The sequence below is a fragment of the Monodon monoceros genome, unplaced genomic scaffold (assembly GCF_005190385.1).
Source record: "Monodon monoceros isolate NGI ecotype Baffin Bay Population unplaced genomic scaffold, NGI_Narwhal_1 Super_Scaffold_4, whole genome shotgun sequence".
Taxonomy (NCBI): domain Eukaryota; kingdom Metazoa; phylum Chordata; class Mammalia; order Artiodactyla; family Monodontidae; genus Monodon; species Monodon monoceros.
The window spans coordinates 67,337,721-67,358,325 of NW_021703781.1; the positions used below are offsets into that span (position 1 = coordinate 67,337,721).

The 20,605-nt window shown below is 37.3% G+C and overlaps 1 protein-coding gene across 4 annotated transcripts in view; it reads left to right on the forward strand.

Annotated features, from left to right (window-relative positions):
• ATRNL1 (attractin like 1) overlaps positions 1-20,605 on the forward strand; it is a 679,361-nt gene that overhangs the window by 101,719 nt on the left and 557,037 nt on the right. For all 4 annotated transcript variants that reach the window (XM_029245362.1, XM_029245365.1, XM_029245364.1 and 1 more), the window contains exon 10: positions 11,821-11,975. In XM_029245362.1, the coding sequence (XP_029101195.1) occupies positions 11,821-11,975 (155 nt within the window). The remainder of the gene's footprint in view (positions 1-11,820; positions 11,976-20,605) is intronic.

Genomic DNA, 20,605 nt, shown 5'->3' on the forward strand with positions numbered 1-20,605 from the left:
TCCACCTCACTACAAATAACTCAATTTCGTTTCTTTGTATGCCTGAGTTATATTCCAGTGTATATATGTGCTACATCTTCTTTATCCATTCATCTGTCGATGGACATTTAGATTGGTTCCATGTCCTGGCTATTGTAAATAGTGCTGCAATGAACATTGTGGTATATGTCTCTTTTTGAATTATGGTTTTCTCAGGGTATATGCCCACTAGTGGGATTGCTGGGTCATATGGTAGTTCTATTTTTAGTTTTTTAAGGAACCTCCATACTGTTCTCCATAGTTGCTGTATCAATTTACATTCCCACCAACAGTGCAAGAGGATTCCCTTTTCTCCACACCCTCTCCAGCATTTGTTGTTTGTAGATTTTTTTCATGATGGCCATTCTGACTGGTGTGAAGTGATGCCTCGTTCTAGTTTTGATTTGCATTTCTCTAATAATTAGTGTTGTTGAGCATCTTTTCATTTGCCTCTTGGCCATCTGTATGTCTTCCTTGGTGAAATGTCTATTTAGGTATTCTGCCCATTTTTTAACTGGATTGTTTGTTTTTTTGATATTGAGCTTCATGAGCTGTTTGTATATTTTGGAGATCAATCCTTTGTCTGTTGTTTCATTTGCAAATATTTTCTCCCATTCTGAGGGTTATCTTTTTGTCTTCTTTATTGCTTCCTTTTCTGTGCAAAGGCTTTTAAGTTTAGTTAAGTCCTATTTGTTTATTTTTGTTTTTATTTCCATTACTCTAGGAGGTGGGTCAAAAAAGATCTTGCTGAGGTTTATGTCAAAGAGTGTTTTTCCTATGTTTCCCTCTAAGAGTTTTATAGTGTCTGGTCTTACATTTAAGTCTTTAATCCATTTTGAGTTTATTTTTGTGTATGGTGTTAGGTAGTGTTCTAGTTTCATTCTTTCACATATAGCTGTCCAGTTTTCCCAGCACCACTGGGAAAGAGGCTGTCTTTTCTCCATTGTATGTTCTTGCCTCCTTTGTTGTAAATTAGGTGCCCATATGTGCGTGGGTTTATCTCTGGGCATTCTGTCTTGTACCGTTGATCTATATTTCTGTTTGTGTGCCAGTACCATACTGTCTTGATTATTGTACCTTTGTGGTATAATTTGAAGTCAGGGAGACTGATTCCTCCAAGTCCGTTTTTCCTTCTCAAGATTGCTTTGGCTATTCGGGGTCTTTTGTGTTTCCATACGAATTGTAAAATTTTTTGTTCTAATTCTGTGAAGAATGTCATTGGTAGTTTGATAGGGATTGCATTGAATCTGTAGATTGCTTTGGGTAGTATAGTCATTTTCACAATATTGATTCTTCCCATCCAAGAACATGGTATATTTGTCCATCTGTTTTTGTCATCTTTGATTTCTTTCATCACTGTTTTATAGTCTTCTGAGTACAAGTCTTTCACCTCCTTAGGCAGGTTTATTCCTAGGTATTACATTCTTTTTCTTGCAGTGGTAAATGGGAGTGTTTCCTTAGTTTCTCTTTCTGATTTTTCGTTGTTGGTATAGGAATACCAGAGATTTATGTGCATTAATTTTGTATCCTGCAACTTACCAAATTCATTGATTAGTTCTAGTAGTTTTCTAGATTTTCTATGTATAGCATCTTGTCATTGGCAAACAGTGACAGTTTTACTTCTTCTTTTCCAGTTTGTATTCCTTTTATTTCTTTTTCTTCTCTGATTGCTGTGGCTAGGACTTCCAAAACTGTTGAATAAGAGTGGTGAGAGTGGACATCCTTGTCTTGTTCCTGATCTTAGTGGAAATGCTTTCAGTTTTTCACCATTGAGTATGATGCTTGCTGTGGGTTTGTCATATATGGCCTTTATTTTGTTGAGGTAGGTTCCCTCTATGCCCATTTTCTGGAGAGTTTTTATCATAAATCGGTGTTGAATTTTGTCAAAAGCTTTTTCTGCATCTATTGAGATGACCATATGGTTTTTATTCCTTAATTTATTAATGTGGTGTATTACATTGATTGATTTGCATACATTGAAGAAACCTTGCATCCCTGGGGTAAATCCCACTTGAGCCTTTTAATGTGCTGTTGGATTCTGTTTTTAAGTATTTTGTTGAGGATTTTTGCATCTGTGTTCATCAGTGATATTGGTCTATAATTTTCTTTTTTTTATGATATCTTTTTCTGGTTTTGGTATCAGGTGACGGTGGCTTCGTAGAATTAATATGGGAGTGTTTCTCCCTCTGCAATTTTTTGGAAGAGTTTGAGAAGGATCAGTGTTAGCTCTTCTCTAAGTGTTTGATAGAATTCGCCTGTGAAGCCATCTGGTCCTGGACTTTTGTTTGTTGGAAGATTTTTCATTATGGTTTCAATTTCATTACTTGTGATAGTAATGAAATCTTTTTTCTTTATTCTGCTCCTCGGCAGTTATTTCCACCATTTTGTCTTCCAGCTCACTTATTCATTCTTCTGACTCAGTTATTCTGTTATTGATTCCTTCTAGTGTATTTTTCATTTCAGTTGTTATGTTGTTCATCTCTGTTTGTTTGTTCTTTAGTTCTTCTAGATCTTTGTTAAACATTTCTTGTATTTTCTCAATCTGTGCCTCCATTCTGTTTTTGAGATTCTGGATTCTCTTTACTATCATTACTCTGAATTCTTTTTCAGGTAGATTGCCTATTTCCTGTTCATTTAATCTTGTAGGTTTTTACCTTGCTCTTTCATTTGTGACATATTTTTTTGCCATCTTTTTTTTTTTTATGAGTGGGATTGTGTTCCTGTCTTACTGGTTGTTTGGCCTGAGCTTTCCGGCTCTGGTCGACTATTGGGTAGAGCTGGGTCTTGGTGCTGAGATGAGGAACTCCGTGACCTCACTCAGATGAATATTCCCTGGGGTCTGAGGTTCTCTGTTAGTCCAGTGGTTCGGACTTGGAACTCCCACTGCAGGATCTTTCACCCGACCCTGGGCTCGTGAACCAAGATCCTGCAAGCCGCCTGTGGTGGCAAAAAAAAAAACAAACCCAAAAAAGCCAAGAACAATAACGAAGTAAAAAATAAAATTAGACTAGGAAACTAAGAGATATGTTAGGAAGAATATAAAAATAAAAATATAGATGAATCAACAACTGGGAGGTACAACAGTACCATAATAGTACAAAAGACAAGGGGGGCGGAAATAAAAGGGTGTGGGGGAAGGCCTTGGCTGTGGAGGGTGGAGCCTAAGCAAGGACCAGGTTTGGGTGGTGGGCGGAGCCAATGCTCAGGGCCCACAGGGCTGCAAAAGGCCCTAGGGACTGTGGGGCATGGGACTTAGGCTCAAGGAACAGAAGGGGCTGAGGCGTGCCCCCACCCCTGGTCTCAGAGGGCAGGAACCTTACCTGGGAGCCCAGCATTCTTCCTGGGCTTGAGTGGGCATGGCAAAACACCCTCCTCTCCTCTCCTGCTCCTCCAGTCTGGGAGGGCCCCTCCCGCCTACCTCTCCTGATCTCCCTGGCCTCCCTCCTATGCCCCCAAGGACCCATGCAGCCTGGAGGGGAGCTTGGAGGGCAGGGGATCGGCCTGGGAGCTCAGCAGGCTCCCTGGCCCTGAGTGGATGGGGCAGTCGCCCTCTGCTCCTCTCCTGCTCTTCCCGGAGAGTCCCTCCCACCTGCGTCTCCTGATCTCCCCAGCCTCAGGGGCACTGATCCTGTGTGGCCTCCACTTCTCCTCCCTCCTCAGTCCCCCTACGTCCTACTGGTTCACTTTGGGGTTCCTCCCTTATCCTTGGGTGTCAGAGTCCCCCATTAGCGGCCAGCAGGTGCCCTAGTTGTGGGGAGATGCTAATTCCATGTCTTCCCACACTGCCATCTTGACTCAGCCTCTAGTTTTTTTGATAAATTTTTTTTATCAAGGTAAGGAAATGCCCTTCTATTTCTAGAGTTATTATTTCTAGAGTTGAGAGAGTACTTTATATATTCTAGATATAAATCCTTTATCAGATATGTGATTTGCAAATATTTTCTCCCATTCTGTACGTTGTTTTTCACTTTATTTTTAGTGTCCTTTGAAGCTCAGAAATTTTAATTTTTAAGACCATTTTATCTGTTATATATTTTGTCACTTATGCTTTTGGTGTCATATCTAAGCATCCATTGCCTAACCCAAGGCAAGGAATATTTACTTCTGTAGTTTCTTCTAAGAGTTTTATCACTTGTAGCTCTTAAATTTAGGCCTTTTATCAATTTTTAGTTAATTTTTGCATATATTGTAAGGGAAGGGTTCAGTTTCTCTCTTTTGTACCTAGATATCCAGTTGCCTTAGCACCATTTGTTGAAAAGAGTATTCTTTCCTTTCTTTGAGTTGGCTATCCTGGGCCCTTGAGTTTCCACATGAATCACAGGATTAGTTTGTCAATGAGAGAAATATCCAGCTGGGATTTTATAGAGAGTGAGTTGAATCTGTAGATCAGTTTGGAGAGTATGGTCATCTTAACAATATTTTGTTTTCCAATCCATGTAAATGGGATATCCTTTCATTTTTTTAGGCTATCTTTAATTTCTCTCTTTAATGTTTTCTAGTTTTCATGGTTTAAATTTAATACTTGTTTCATTAAATTTATTTTTAAATACTTTTTCTTTTTGATACTAATGTAAATTGAATTGTTTTATTATTTTTATCTTGGGATTTTTCACTTCTGGTTTTAGATATACAATTTATTTTTATTTTATTTTAACCTCCAAACTTGCTAAACTCACTTATTAGTTCTAGCAGTTTTTTGTGGATTTCTTTGAATTTCTGTGTATAAGATCATGTCATCTGCAAATCATGAGACTTTTACTTCTTCCTTTCCAATTTAGATGCATTTAATTTTATGGTCTTGCCCATTTTCCTTCTTATAATCTCTAATACAAAGTTGAATAAAAGTGACAAGAGCAAAAATCCTTGTCTTATTCCTGATCTTAGAGGGGGAACATTTAATCTTTTACCATTAAGTATGATGTTAGCTCTGGGTTTTTTTTTTTTTTTTTCTTTTTTGTATATATCCTTTGTATTAGGTTTCTATGGCTGCTGTAACAAATTACCACAAACTGTGTAGCTTAAAACAATGGAAAGATATTCTCTCACAGGTCTGGAGGCCAGAAATCCAAAATTAACGTGTGACCACGGCCATGCCCCCTCCAGAAATGCTAGGGGAAATTCCTTTCCTTGCCTCTTCCAGCTTTGGCTGTCAGTATTCCTGGAGTTGTGGCTGAATCATTCCAGTTGCCTCCACAGTTACATTACCTTCTCCTCTTTTCTGTGTGTCTCTTATAAGGACACTTGTCATTGGATTAGGTCCACTGGATAATCCAAGATGAGTTCCTTATCTCAAGATCCTTAATTTAATTACATCTGAAAAGACTCTTTTTCCAAATAAGGTAACATTCACAGGTTCTGGAGATTAGGACATGGATCCATCTTTTGTGGTGGTGCACCATTCAGCCATACCAGATTGAGGAAGTTACCTTCTATCTCTATTTTGTTGGGTGCTTTTTATCATGAAAGGGTGTTGGATTTTTTCTAGGCTTTAGCTGCATCTATTGGGTATATATGCAGAAGTGGGATTGCTGGATCATATTATAGTTCTTGGTAGTTAAATTTTAAATTTTTTCTGGAATGTTCATACTGTTTTCCAAGTTGGCCATACCAATTTCCATTCCCACCAATAGTATAGAAGGGTTCCCTTTCCTTCACATTCTTGCAAACACTTATCTTTTAAAAATTAAATTAATTAATTATTTTAAATTGAAATAAAACTGACATAAAACATTGTATTAGTTTTAGGTGTACAACATAATGAATTGTTATACGTATATATTGTAAAATGATTACAACAGTTTAGTTAACACCCATCACATACATAGTTATGAATTATTTCTTTCTTGTAATGAGAACTTTTAAGTACTTAACAACTTTCAAACATAATACAATATTGTTAACTGTAATCACTGTGCTGTATATTACATTCCCAGGACTTATTTGTCTTAAAACTGGAAGTTTTTGCCTTTTGACCACATTTACTCATTTCACCCCCCTTCTACCACCTGACTTTGGTGGCCACCAATCTATTCTCTGTATCTATAAGTTCATTTAAAAACATTTTTAGATATTGCATATTTGTGAGGTCATACAGTATTTGCCTTTCTCTGTCTGACGTATTTCACTTAGTGTAATGCCCTCAAGGTCCATCTGTGTTGTTGCAAATGGCAGGATTTCCTTTTTTTTTTTAAATGGCTGAATAATATTCCCCTTTGTATATATATCTTTATCCATTCATCCGTTGATGGACACTCAGGTTGTATCCATGTCTTAGTTATTGTAAATAATGCTGCAATGAAGATGGGGGTGCAGATATCTTTTTGAGATAGCTATTTTGTTTCCTTTGGATAAATACTCAGAAGGGGAATTGCTGGATAATTTGGTAGTTCTAAATTTGTAATTAGATTTGTAATTTGTAATTGTAATTCTAAATTGGTTTTTGAGGAACCTCAGTACTGTTTTCCACAGTGGTTGTACCAATTTATATTCCCATCAACAGTGCACAAGGGTTCCCTTTTCTCCACATCCTCACCAATACTTATTTCCTGTGTTTTTGATAATAGCCATTCCAACAGCTTTGTGTATGTGCGTGAGGTGATACCTCATTGTGGTTTTGATTTGCATTTCCTTGTTGAGTGATGTTGAGCACTTTTTCATGTACCTGTTGGCCCTCTGTTTGTCTTCTTTGGAAAAATGTCTGTTCAGATCCTCTGCCCATTTTAAAATTAAATTGTTCTTTTTTTCTATTGAGTTATATGAGTTTTTAATATATTTTAGAGATGGAATTTTCTCCATCACACAAAGCCAGGCCTGATACTGAGAGCGTCTTATTTATTTTCCCCAGGGCAGTGCCTGAAGTGTTCAAGGTTATGCACACTCTTCCATGGCAACAGAGTTGAGCCGGTTATATGTGTGTGCTCATTCATGACCTGCAGAAGCTAAAGTGTGCTGTCTGCAGGGGTGTGTATGGGGTGCGGGCTACGTGGGGGAGGGATTTATGGATTGTTGGGAGCATGGGTGTGCTAGTTGAGGTGAATCTACAGGTAATACACTCTATGAAGTTTATGGGTGGGTCTCTCGGTAAAGTTCATGAGGTAGTTAGTAGAAACATTAGCCCTGTTGGGTTTTTTACCCTGGTTGCTGTGAGCCCCCTTTTCCCTCCCCTGCCCATCCTGTCATTGTTTTGGAATGGGTGAGAAAGAAGTGGGCTTCTTGGGCATCATCCTGCTTGGCCATGGAAGCTAGGCGCTTACTAGGTTCTCACTTCCCCCTCGGAGAAAAAGCAGATTGAATGAGTTTCTCTTGGCAGTGAGCTGTTGCCTTGGGGGTGGGGGTGATGTGGTAAAGTGAAACTGTTCTTCTTACCCTCTTCAGTCCTGTTCTTGGAATTTTTGCTCCAAGTGGTGCTAGGACTTCTCTGCTGGGCACCTACAAAGGTACTCCTGTCTCTGAGTAGTTGACAAAATCAGTGCTTCTGTGGGAGGATGAAGGCAGTGTCGACTGAAAAAAAAGTGCACAACCTAAAAGTTGAGAGTTATGTTTTATTCGGTGGACAAATCTGAGGACTTAAGCCTGTGACATAGCATCTCGGATAACTCTGAGAGACTGCTGCAAAGAGGCAAGCAGGAGCCAGGTATATGGCAGTTTTTGCAACAAAGACCAGGTAGTCAGAACATCAAAAGATTGCTGTTAATTTAAAGAAAACCAGGGCTTCCCTGGTGGTGCAGTGGTTGAGAGTCCACCTGCTGATGCAGGGGACATGGGTTCGTGCCCTGGTCTGGGGAGATCCCACATGCCACGGAGCGGCTGGGCCCGTGAGCCATGGCCATTGAGCCTGCGCATCCAGAGCCTGTGCTCCTCAACGGGAGAGGCCACAACAGTGAGAGGCCCACATACCGCAAAAAAAAAACCCCAGATATCTCAAGTTAAGGAATTTAGTGCTTTTCTGTGTATGGGAAGATGCAAAGTCTAGGCTCATTGAGATCATTCCTTTGATATGCACCTCAGCTATCTGGGGCCAGTATCCTGTGCTTCTCATCCTGAGTCTCCTCAGGGTGCACTGTCCTGGGTGGCTGCAGTGGAGCACATTCTGTTTCCATCCTGAGTTCTCTCAGGGCTCACCGTCATGGTTGCAGTGTGATGGCTCAATGGCTGCACCTTCATTTGTTTACCTTATGGCAGGCAATATTTTTTATTCACAGTAGGAAACTTATTCCTACGTCTTGCTGATGTCTCTCCCTGTATCCTCGTATTCTGACATTAAAAAATTTAACACTTTTCATATGCCATCCCGTGGCCTTCTGGCCTTTATTGTTTGTAATGAGAAGTCAGCTATTTATCTTATTGGGGTTCTCTTGTGTGGGAAGAACCTTCCTTCTCCTGCTGCTTTAAAGATTTTACCCTTGGCCTTCAGTATTTTTACTATTTTATGTCTGAGTGTGGCTCTTTCTATATTTTTTCCTACTTGAAGTTTGTTGATCTTCTTGGATGTGTATGCTAATGTTTTTCATCGAATTTAGGAACTTGTCAGCCATTATTTCTTGAAAAGTCTTCTACCTCTTCCTCCTCTGCCCTAGTATTCCCAGTAAATGTATGTTGCTGCTGTTAATGGTGTTCTACATTTCTCATAGACTCTGTTCATTTTCCTCTCTGTTTTTTGAATTGCGGATCTCTATTGATTTATCTACTTGTTCACTGATTTCTTTTCTTGCTGCTTGCTGAAATATACTGTTGAGCTTCTCTACTAAATTTTAAAATTTCAGTATTACACTTTTCAACTCCAAATTTTCCTTTTTTTGTTATTTCTCTTTGCTAATGTTTTATATTTGATAAGGTGTTGTCATATTTTCCTTTACTTCTTTAAACATTGTATTCTTTAAGTCTTTGACTATATTTATAATAGCTGCTTTAAAGTCTTTTTTGTTTCATCTGACATCTGGGTTCTCTTAAAGGTAGTTTTGTTGCTTGCTTTTATTCCTGTGTATGGGTCACACTTTCCTATTTCATTGCATGCCATAATTTTCCCTGAAAACCAGACATTTTAAATAATATATTGTAGCAACTCTGGATCCTGACTTTTCCTTCCTCTCTGGGGCTGTTGTAATTTTATTTGTTTAGTAACTTGGCTGAACTCTTTTCGAGAAGTCTGTTTCTTCTTCCAAATGCGTCCTCTGATGTTCCTCCTCAGATGATACAGCCTGGGTATGCACACAGTCACCCTGGGATGATAGTAATTTTAGCAGAGCTCTTTGACTTTTTCCTCTGAGCTCTTTGTTAAGCTTTCTGCCTCTGTTTGTATCAAACTCACCTGGTAGCCTCCACTAATTGCCAACTGATAGTTCTATTATTTTCTTTTTTTTTTTTTTTTTTGCGGTACGTGGGCCTCTCACTGTTGTGACCTCTCCCGTTGCGGAGCACAGGCTCCGGACGCGCAGGCTAAGTGGCCATGGCTCACGGGCCCAGCCGCTCCGCAGCATGTGGGATCTTCCCGGACCGGGGCATGAACCCGTGTCCCCTGCATCGGCAGGCGGACTCTCAACCACTGTGCCACCAGGGAAGCCCCAGTTCTGTTATTTTCAACAATGCTCTGGGGGCATAAATTGCCCCACAGTCTGAATTCCATTTCAAACCTTTTTCAGGGGTAGTCTTTGAGGCTCTGACCCCAGTAAGGCTCTTATTAGCTGTCTTTTCCCCTGGTTTTCTCTGATAAACTTCTAGCTTGTCTATGTTGTAGCTTATTGTTCTCATGTAGCTATCTCTTAATTGCTTACAACCACTACTTCCATTGTTTTCGAGTGCCCTTAAGGCTTGAAGTTTGCCACCTTGTACCAAATAAAGTCAAGTTCCCTTGAGACCTTTGGGGCTCTCCTTTTCTTAGCCTGCCTCTCCTTTTCTTAGGCTGTCTCTCCCTGTGGGAGAAAACCTCTATGCCACTGCTTTGGAAATATAGGTGGGGTTTGTAGCCTGTTCTTTCACTGAACCACTGTGTTATGTGCAGAGAACTGGATGGGTATGGTAGCCTTTGCGCTTCTCAGCTTGCCTCTTTTATCTTGGAACTGCTGCCCTATGAATTAGGGGTGAAGACTTTTTGGCCCTCTTGTTCTTAATCTCTGAGGCCTGGTGTATAGCTTTCACCCTGTGGGTGGTGGCGAGGTAGAGAATGAGGACTCGGACCTCGCATGCTTTCTCCTTGAATAGAACTTCTGCCACTAAGAGTTCGGGGGCCTGAGAAATATTGGCAGTCTGTTGCTCCTGGTTGTATATTAATGGTCTGGACTAGGAGCTGAGGGATGAAGGAGCATAGTCTTCTTGATTTTACCAGCCTGTGGTTGAACAGTCTTGCCTAACTGGTTGTGTATGTGTGGGGAGGTGGCAGTGATGAGAAGAACGGGAGTTGGTAATGAGTCAAATATCGTGGACTGTTGCTGTTATTTATTTATTTATTTATTTATTTGCGATACGTGGGCCTCTCACTGTTGCGGCCTCTCCCGTTGCGGAGCACAGGCTCCGGACGCGCAGGCTCAGCAGCCATGGCTCACGGGCCCAGCCGCTCCGCGGCACGTGGGATCCTCCCGGACCGGGGCACAAACCCATGTCCCCTGCATTGGCAGGCGGACTCTCAACCACTGCGACACCAGGGAAGCCCTAGTATATATTCTTGAGCAAATATTTCTTTATTTGCTGTTGCTCTTGGCAACATTTTTGAGATCCAAATTTTTTTTTTTTTTTTTTTTTTTTTACCAATTATAGTTCTTTCCCTGGGGAGACTGTTTATGGAACTCCTTATATTGACATTCTGGAAGTGAATTCCATATTCTTTAAGCATTAATTGGTATTATAATCTATAGCTTTTGAGATACTGTATGTACCTTACTAACTATACTATACATACTATGTTGACATGTTGATTCTTTGTACCAGGGATTTATTTATAGAGTATAAAGTATTGATTCACATTGTCATGAACCTTTATTATATATATATCAGTGAATTCAGGTAAAATATAATTGTGAGCATATATTTGTAGTATTTCTCTCATAATTACACTTTAATTAAAAGAACATTTAATTTAATTTGAATGTTTCTCAAAAACGCAATGTGATTTTCAATTATACACAATATGGGTATATCTCAAAAATAATCTTAAGCAACAGGACATACATACAAATTAATAAAAACTATGTGATTCCATTTTGTAAAGTACAAAGGCAGCAATAGAAATATTTGCTGTTAGACTCAGAATAGTGGTAATTTTTATTTTTTGATCTTAGTACTGGTTACTGAGTTGTGTTCATCTTGTGAAAATTCATTGAGTGTTAGACTTATGATGTGTGCACTTTCATGTATGTTATGTCATATTTAAAAAGTTAGAAAGCATATTTTGAGATCCATATGAGCCATGTAGTTTTAACTGAGTATTGTTCAGAGTAAATTTATTATATTTAACTGTATATTTACTTTGGTATTTAAAACTGATGATAATTTGGTCCTCTAGTTTAAAGGAGACTTGTCTCCTACTTCTATAAATGAAAACAAAATTTCAAAATATATTATTATAAAATCATTAACAATTATGTTTAATATTGTGTTTCCTGAAAGCATTTTAAGGTACTATGAATCTCAGAATATTTTTTAAAATATTGAAATTTAGAGGCCATTTATAAGTTGTTGAAAATACTAAAGCATGTTTTTTCACAATTCCAAGGAAAATTCTATATGCAAATTAGATCCTTTCTGTAATATATATAAAATCAGGGAGATCTTTTTATCCTTTGTAATACATTTTTAAATTTTATCCTGTAGGACTATTTTGAAAGAAAGTGGGTTTGCCAGATACCTTCATTCAGCTGTTCTTATCAATGGAGCTATGCTTATTTTTGGAGGAAATACCCATAATGACACTTCCTTGAGTAACGGTGCAAAATGTTTTTCTGCCGATTTCCTGGCATATGACATAGGTATGTATCTGTTAGGACTCTACAAAGTAGGAAATACCAGAAATTTTTCATGTAGAGATTCTCAAATACATTACTTGATAGCATGTGTATATGTCATTTTAGAGAGAGAAATTCAGTGACAGATTATGAATGGAATTCTCTCCAGTTTCAGCATAGTAGTCGTATAGGGCAGGAGAAGAGATGAACTGAGGTGAGTCAGTGGTGGAGGCAGGGGAATTGAGAAATCTGGGTTTGAATGTCTTTATGAAGGCTTTTATGTATTGTATACCTACATGAGCACTTTATCAGTCTATTTTGTTTGACTATTACCATATTAGTTTTGCTAATGGATAAATGGAGCACTAGCAAGTTTACATTACAAAGAGTAGGAATGCAGACACTTTAGATTTAGTGGGGATGAGCAAAGATGCATTTAAATTAAACTCATCAGATATACTTACTCTATAGAGGAAACTGATAGAATTAGAGAAAGGAATATAGAGATAGGGAAGCTAAATAAATAATATTTGGGGACAAAACTGAAACCCGGAACATATCTAGGAATGGAAGTAACTAAAGAAGAATCTTTACCAGGAAACCTAGAAATACAGTACATCTATACAACTCAATTTTAATTATGCTATCTATAGTCCTATCAATTTCTGAATAGTAAATGAATATATTTTTTGAATACTAAATTTAGCTACTTGGTTGACCACTGTAGTGAAAAAATTTCTTCTCTATATATCATGTTATAGATAAAACATAGCTGATATTTTAAATCTTTAGCAGTACTTAAGAGGACCTTTTATTGTGTAAAGTACAATAATAAACCAATTTTAAGCTATTAAGAAACATTTTGATAAATAAAAATAAAAGAGACCAAAGAATAGCACATGTAGTAGATGTAAGAAGTATCCTTTCACCTTTGAACATCATAAAGGCACATAGTCTACTTTGCAAAATTATTTCAAGTGGCAGCATATAAAGAAAATTATGACTATTATTAAGCACTTTGATCTCTAAACTATTGTAAGCTTGTTTGGAAGGAAATTCCTAGTAATAAAGTTAGGCATGCTTTTTAAATTCTATGACTGTCTGTGAGTAATCATTGAAAAGAATCCACTGTCTTCAGGATTTTTAGATCCTAAATAATTAAATGTTTACCTTTTGAAATAATAATTTGAAGTTATGATTCATGATGAAAATGGGATTATCTTGGCTTTCAGAAGGCTTTTAAAGCAGTGCCTGAGATCCAGAAAATCGGTTAAAAGGAGTAGTGAATCTAGGCTGTCTTATTATGACCTTTCATTGCCAGGTTGGCACTGTCAACATATTATTTTGCTATGGTGATGAGACAGTATGCTTATTTCTCTGGAGGTGGATGAACATTTTGTTTTTCTTCTAGGAATAAAAATCCTAGGAAAAGTGTAGAATTTTGTTGTAATTGTTAAAAATCCATGAAGTGAGATTTTGAACTTTTGAAAAAGATTCTTCAAGGAGCTTCCACCCAATTTCTGTATTTTAACGAGGAAATTAATGTTGAGCTATTTTGTAGCTCACATATTGGGAATTTATTTTTATTTCTTCCATATTGTTCAAGATTACCATACTTTAGGTTTTATGCATCCAAAAAGTTTACCAAGGTGAAAAACATTAGAGTTAGTTTTTCAGAGAGAGAGAGAGAGAGAGAGAGAGAGAGAGGGCGAGCTCTCAGATTATCATTATTCTAATTGCTACTCTTTATTAAGTGTCTTCTAAGAGCTAGGTACTTTACTAAGAGCTTTATTTACAATATCTGTAACCTCTCTAATAACCTTGTAACAAGGTGTTAATAAATTCATTTTCAGATTATTAAGTGCAAGAGTAAAAGGAATTTGCCCAAAGCCCTGCAGGTGGTAGATCAAGCTTTTTTTAACTCCTGAAGTGGTAGTCTTTCCTCTTGACTACACTGCGCTGTTTAGTCGGGTCCATTGTATGCTCTTCATTTTCACAACAAATTACCAGACACTTTATGTTTAGTAAGGTTTCTTAATGCTGTGGAAAGATAGAAGCAAATATCAGTTTCATTTTTCAAACAAATTGTTCAAATTGGAGGAAGAATAACATAGTTTAAACAATGTTGTATTTTAACATAGGATTTTGTTTTCCCTGTGCTAACAACTAAAAACAAAAAACATAAAGCAGTACAATCGATACAGGGTAAAGGTGTTTTGTTTTACCTTATTTGATTGTTTCTATGCAGTTCCCAGTAAAGCCCCCCCTCCCCCAATCTGTATTTACTCTCCTAGGTTTGTAGCATCAAATGCTGAAATATTTTCCTGGGAAAATTATTTTTCTTATTTCAGAAAATGTCTTCCAAAATAATTGCTTTCCTTGTGAAGTATATTTTTGTGGAAATAAAATATAACTATTGTATATGAACCCAACTGAAAATAGATCCTCTTGGGGGAAAAAAGTTGTGTTGCTAGTTTTTCTCTTTTGTACAGTACACTGGGACTTTTATAGCATATTTAACTGGAATGCACCTGAAGATTTAGCTGATTGTGTTCTGTGATGTTTAAACAATAAAAATATGTGTGCTAATACTAATTTTTCATTGCTCTAAAGTGTACTATTTCAACCCTACTGCCATAGTAAATTTTATATAGCCAATATCATTAATCTTTGAGGACATAACCTTGCCTTCCCAGTTCTCATTATACTATACATGATCGATGTAGAAGGCATATAATGGTGATTTTCAGACATGGCTGTACCTTGTCATTCCCTTTGAAGGTTGAAGGGAGAAAAATCAGACCTCTATAAACTGATCCTCTTAGATTAGGCACTGGGTATTTATATTTTTAAAAAGTGATTCAAGTGCAACTGATAATAGAGCCAGGACTGGTGAATAAGACTGGATGGACTGTAACGTATACAATGATACGTTACTTAACGTTCTAGTTTGTAAAGCTAGCTTGAAGACATTTCAAACCTGAAAATTTTATTAGTGTATATTTTGTTATTGCTAGTGGTATCATTATTGCACCTGATTCAAGATTAAAGTGATCTTTCTGGTAAAGATAGCCTTCTAGTACATAATGAGACTAAAGATGCAGTGGAAAAGCATGTCTCTCTGAGTTGATCTCAGGTTATTAGACATATTTATACTTTTAAACTGTTTGGCTGTGGAAAGTAGTGTCATAAAAGTTAGTTTTCTAGGGTCAGTGGGAAAAAAGGAATCAAGTAGTCTGTGTATTTTTCACATCTCTTTAGTAAACCACCAATCTTTTTGGTGGTTTGACTGAAGATGTCAACATTTACAAATGAGAGGTTTTCCTGAATTGAAACATACCTTAAAATTGAATTGAATCTTGAGACAGTACTTCAGAATCATCAAATTAATAGCTATTATAGAATTTTCAGTGGGCCTAACATATAGTTATGATACTTTTAATTACAAATGGTAGTTATTCTTCTTCAATAAGAAAATTTACCTAAGGGTAAGAGAATGTACAAGATGAAAGATAACTCTGAGCTACATTGATCATAATTTTTTTTCCTCAAAAATGTAGTAGAGTCATGAAAATGTAATTTGTTGAGTTAGATTATTTCAGAATAGGGTAGGGAGTCAGATTTATATCAGAAATATATCGTGCAGAAAGCAAAACACCTAAACTTCAAATCAAGTCAAAATAGTATTATAATAGAATTTAAAAAACAAATTTCCTGCATATGACAGTTTTACTTATGACATTAACTTCTTGGTAGGCAATTATTTAAAAGCAAGCTCAGTAAAAAGAAAAGTACTTAATTCCATATTTGCAGAAGTAATACTATTTTAATTGGTAATGTATAATAATCATTTTAAACACAGTGGAGTTGTAGTTCAGTATACCCTTAAAAATCACTTAACTAGTTTATGAAACATAGTATACATGTTTTTGTACAACCCTGTAGAGTGATACGTGTGTGTGTGTGTTTACACACACACACACACAGTATAATGGATACAATTTTGTAAGGCACATTTCATTAAAAATCACATTCAAATTAAAACATCTAATTATTTAATTTTTTGGAACAATCCAGCAAAACTATAAAATTTCAAACTTGCTCCCTCTTCATGTTTATAATTATTTTTATTTTCTGGAGGTTATTTTATGTGTCCCTCTCTTTGTTTATCACTATTTCTCTCTGCGCTCTGTTAACTCCTTAGGGCTCTTCCTTGACAAAGGCAGCACCCCTTGCCCTGCCACCTGAAAGAACCCATTTGTTTCTTTGTCTGTAAGAAAAACTCTTAAAATCATCATACCTTTTTTTTCAATGAATTTAGCCAACTGTTGACTGTTTTAAGCTTTACTGTATCCTTTGCTCAAGGTTCTCTTTTTCTTTCTATAATAAACTATTGTGTAGAAGAAATAGTAGTTTCTTCTCTTTAAAAAAGAGGCCAGTAAGTAAGGGGAAAAGTGACCTTTCGTTTTGTGAAAAGGGAGAACTAACATTCGCCGAAAGCTTCCTGTAATGTTTTGCACTTTACATATGCTTTATGATGTAATTCTCATAACATCTGTGTAGCGTGTACTATTATATTCATTCATACAGGAAGAAACTGTGATTTAGCATGGTTAAACCCAAACTTGCATAGGTTGTAGGATGGTGTATTCTGAATTTGAACCCAAGTCTAAGTTCAAAGTTCTTTTGATTCTACCACTGTACTATATATTGATGTTTTCCTGATTTAACAGGAAAAAAATTGGAAAGATCTTTAATTGGGAAAAAAGGCATATAATATTTGTTAATGTAGCATGACACTCAAGAAAATTAGTTTTATCAGTATATTTAATCAGTGACCTCAAGGTAGAGAATCAAGAAGAGTAACGAACAATGAATCTCTCTTAGTAGATCTATAAGCATTTTGAGAGATTGTTTTGAATACAAAAATTGCTAAATAAAGATTCTTGAAATAGAATATACACTGAAAGAAAAGTGTTTAAATGTCTCAACAAAACCTCTGGGGAAGAAGGCAGGGAAAACAGTCATGAATATAGAATCAAACATCTAAAATAAAATATTAGCAAATAGAATTCAACAGTTTCAAAATTATAATAAACTATGACCAAGTAGGAATTATTCTAGGATTTCAAGTATGATTCATTATCAGGGAATCTATAAATATAATTTATTACCTCAAGACTATTTATTGAAGCCAACAGGAAATAACACTGTATGTTAAAACATGATAAAATCATTTCATTTAAGATTGATTGTCAAATAGTGATGCCCACTTTGCCTGGCAGAGGGTAGAAAGCTAAATAAATATTTATGGAATGAATGCCAGAGGACAAAATCCTGAGAGAAACTGTGGGTATGAAACTGTGGGTAGCAAAAGTGTGCACCTTTTAGAATAGTAAGATAAATTTTTACCTGGGGGAGGGGGACCCAGTGAAACATCAGCATTTCAGGGGTAGGTGAAAAAAGATTTTTGGCAACATCCAGAAATTTGGTTTTCTATTCCATAAGTATCCAAATGGTTAATAAAAGTTCTTCTTTGTATTCATCTAGTTTTGAGTCTTATACCTACAACATATGTGCTCTTTTTAATGAATTTCAAATATGCTATTAAGACTGAGTTATGAACTGGTGTTTCAAATGGAATTTTAAAAGAATTTTTAAAATGTGTCTTTAAAGTATTATAGATGCATATTTTCATGGAAGAATATGAGTATTTGCAGAAAAATTAGCCAATGCATGTGCATTTTTCACCTGTACTATTTTATGCATACTTGATAAAATAAACCTGTCTCTAAGTTTCAGCATATGTTTGTAATGTAATTATGTTGTCTCTCATATGTGGATAGGCCTAACAGCACAGTATTCTGATTGCTGAGATCTGTGTTGGAGAGAATAGTAACTCTAATTTCTTGATCTTACGTTTATTGGGTGTATAAGGTTTTAAAATAAATATTTAGTGCCTTGTAGTACAGATTTTTTTAAAAGCCTATATTCTAGAGAGTATATTTTACTTTGGTCTTTATTGCTGTGTGGCTTTTCTGTCGGTATGGGATGGTATTTCTGTCAGTTTTCATGATGTCAGTAACTTTGGAATTTGCTTTAGTTTGTCTAGCCTTGAACTGTTTGTGAAGTGATAATGACATGAGTGTTCTGGAAATATATTTTCTTCTTGGCAAAAAATATGATTATAGATTGCAGTCAGACATTAATAATGTAATAGACTTTATATTGTAAGAATGGAAAGAGACTATGTGTAAACAAATTATATTAATTTAATACTGAGCTTTAAGGCATTTGATACCTTCTACATTTTACAAGAAAACTAACCTGTGTTTTACAGAGAATCCTGATCAAGAATTTGAAAACTCAGCAACAGAATTTATCTAGCCCAACATTCTGTTTAGTCATTATTGAAAAAGCTGCAAGGGATAAGTGGAAAGTGTATTTGCTGCAACTGCTCCTATGTTTTTCTCTTCTCATTCTGTTGAAAAATCCTGGCAGGTGGGCAGATATCAGCAGGCATGAAATGTTCCTATAGTTGCAAAAGTTGCATACCTCAACTAGCTTTTCATAAGCTTGCAAGTTAAATTCTCTTCTTCCTAAACAATTTTGTGAGTTGAAAACAATTTGCCAGCTATTTTAAGATACTGTAGAGGAATATTCACACTTACTGTATTGTATCAGTCAGTACAGGTTATGTTAGACTGAGGTAACAAACAATCCTGTCACAGTTCGCTGAAAAGCAAACTCTGAGACAGAGTTTAGTGTTCAGGGTACTTATTAGGTCCTTGGATTGAACACCTGTAAAAGGGAGGGGAAGAAGCAGGATTGGGCAAAAAGTAAAAGTCAAGCAGACTTAACATCCTCAGCCAACTCCAGGACAACTCTGGAGTTGAAATGCCCCTCAGAGTTGTTGCTCTTTAGGATAAAACAGGTCTTGGTCGGTCATTGTACAAGGGTCACTCCCAGGACCTTGGGTGCGGAAGCTCTCTGTAGCTAAGGCAGTCTCTGCAGGGGCTGGCAGCTGAATGATGTCCACTGATAAGTCCTTCCCTGAAGGTGTATTTAGTCAGCACCTTTCCATGTTCATCACAATTCATTCTTTGGGCCACTCAGCCCGCTTCTTCAAATATATTTGTTAAACAGCTCCTCCAGAATTCCAGTGGGCCTTTCTGCCTGGTGGGAGCCTGGATTATTGCTCTGGCTTTTGTAGCTGGTCTCAGGGCTGCAACTGATATTCACCATGTCCCTCATCCATTATTTTTTCATGTCCCTTACCCTCAGCTAGCACTTCTTCTGGTCTCTGTGTTTTACCTGGTAGCATGACCCACTCCCTCCCCCTTAGGTATTTGAGCTCCTGATCATCATATACTTTCTAGTCTGGGTTATTGTACTTGCCCATTTACCATCACACTTGGCAAAGGGATACCAAGAAACACTAAATGGATCATCTGTGTACCAAATATATCCCTCTGCCCTTATTTGTAACAGCAGCCCTTCCCTTTGATGGTCGGGGCCAATTACCCCTGCCAAGATGCTACTCCTTCTTTGCCTGCTTGCTGGTCCCTTGACACAAGGAGCCTGAAGTACCCACGTGGCAACTGTAGCTTCCAGTTACATGGTTAATTGCTACTTCTTCTGCCAGAATATTTTTCCCTTTGGGGAATAGGACCTCTAATCCTGCAGAACCCAGAATTGCAGGATGCGGAGCACAAATTTCCCAGTTGTGTAATGAGGCCACAAGAAGTGGCTTTTACTCCTGGGTTTTTGGACCTATATATTCTTCCTATTGGGGACACAGCACTATTTGAAGGTCTTTAGTTCAGGTGTATCCCGCATCCTGGTGCTTCAGTTGTGCCTGTCAAAATCTCTGTCAGGTTGTGTGGTTCGGGATCCAGTGGATTTCATGGTCATAGGCCCATTTCTGTACCTCCTTTTCTGTGAAGTGTGTCTCCTGATTACATGGGATCCCATGCTGGTTGATCAAACATTTCATAATTTCTAAGATAGTTGTGCTGGTTAAGACCCTGTGGGCAGAAAAAGCAAATGCATCCTCAAAATATGTATTCTTGTCGTAATGAAATGTTGGCCCATCCAGAGTGGAAGGGGCCCAATGTAGTCAGCTTGCCACCAAATGTCCAGTTAGTGTTCTTGGGGAATGGCCTTATCAGGGGATCAGGATTGATATATTGCTGTCGGGTTGGACATTTAGTGGAAGAGTAACTCCATCAGCTTTTTTCAGAAGGAGCCCATGTTATTGCATTCCTGGATGGCCTCCATCTCTGCCATATGGCTACTTAGTTCATGTGCTCATTTTGTTGGCACCGAGGTGTCCTACGATAGAGACTGACATTAGCTTTCTCAGTCAATTGTTTACTGGTTGTTTAACGTCTCTTCTATGTTGGATGCTCTCTGATGGCCTTTAACTTGTATCACAAAGATCTTCACATTTCGTGCTCATTCAGATATATTCATCCACATGTCTCTACTCTAGGACCTCCTTGTCTCTGATCTTCAATATTTCTGCTTCTAGGCTCCTGATCAGCCAGCTAGGTCATTAACTACTGCTCCTGGGCCATTTCTCTTTCCACACAATGTACATGAGACACACTTCTCAAAGTCCTGCCCAATTGTGAGGCTTTTTCCTTTTTTGC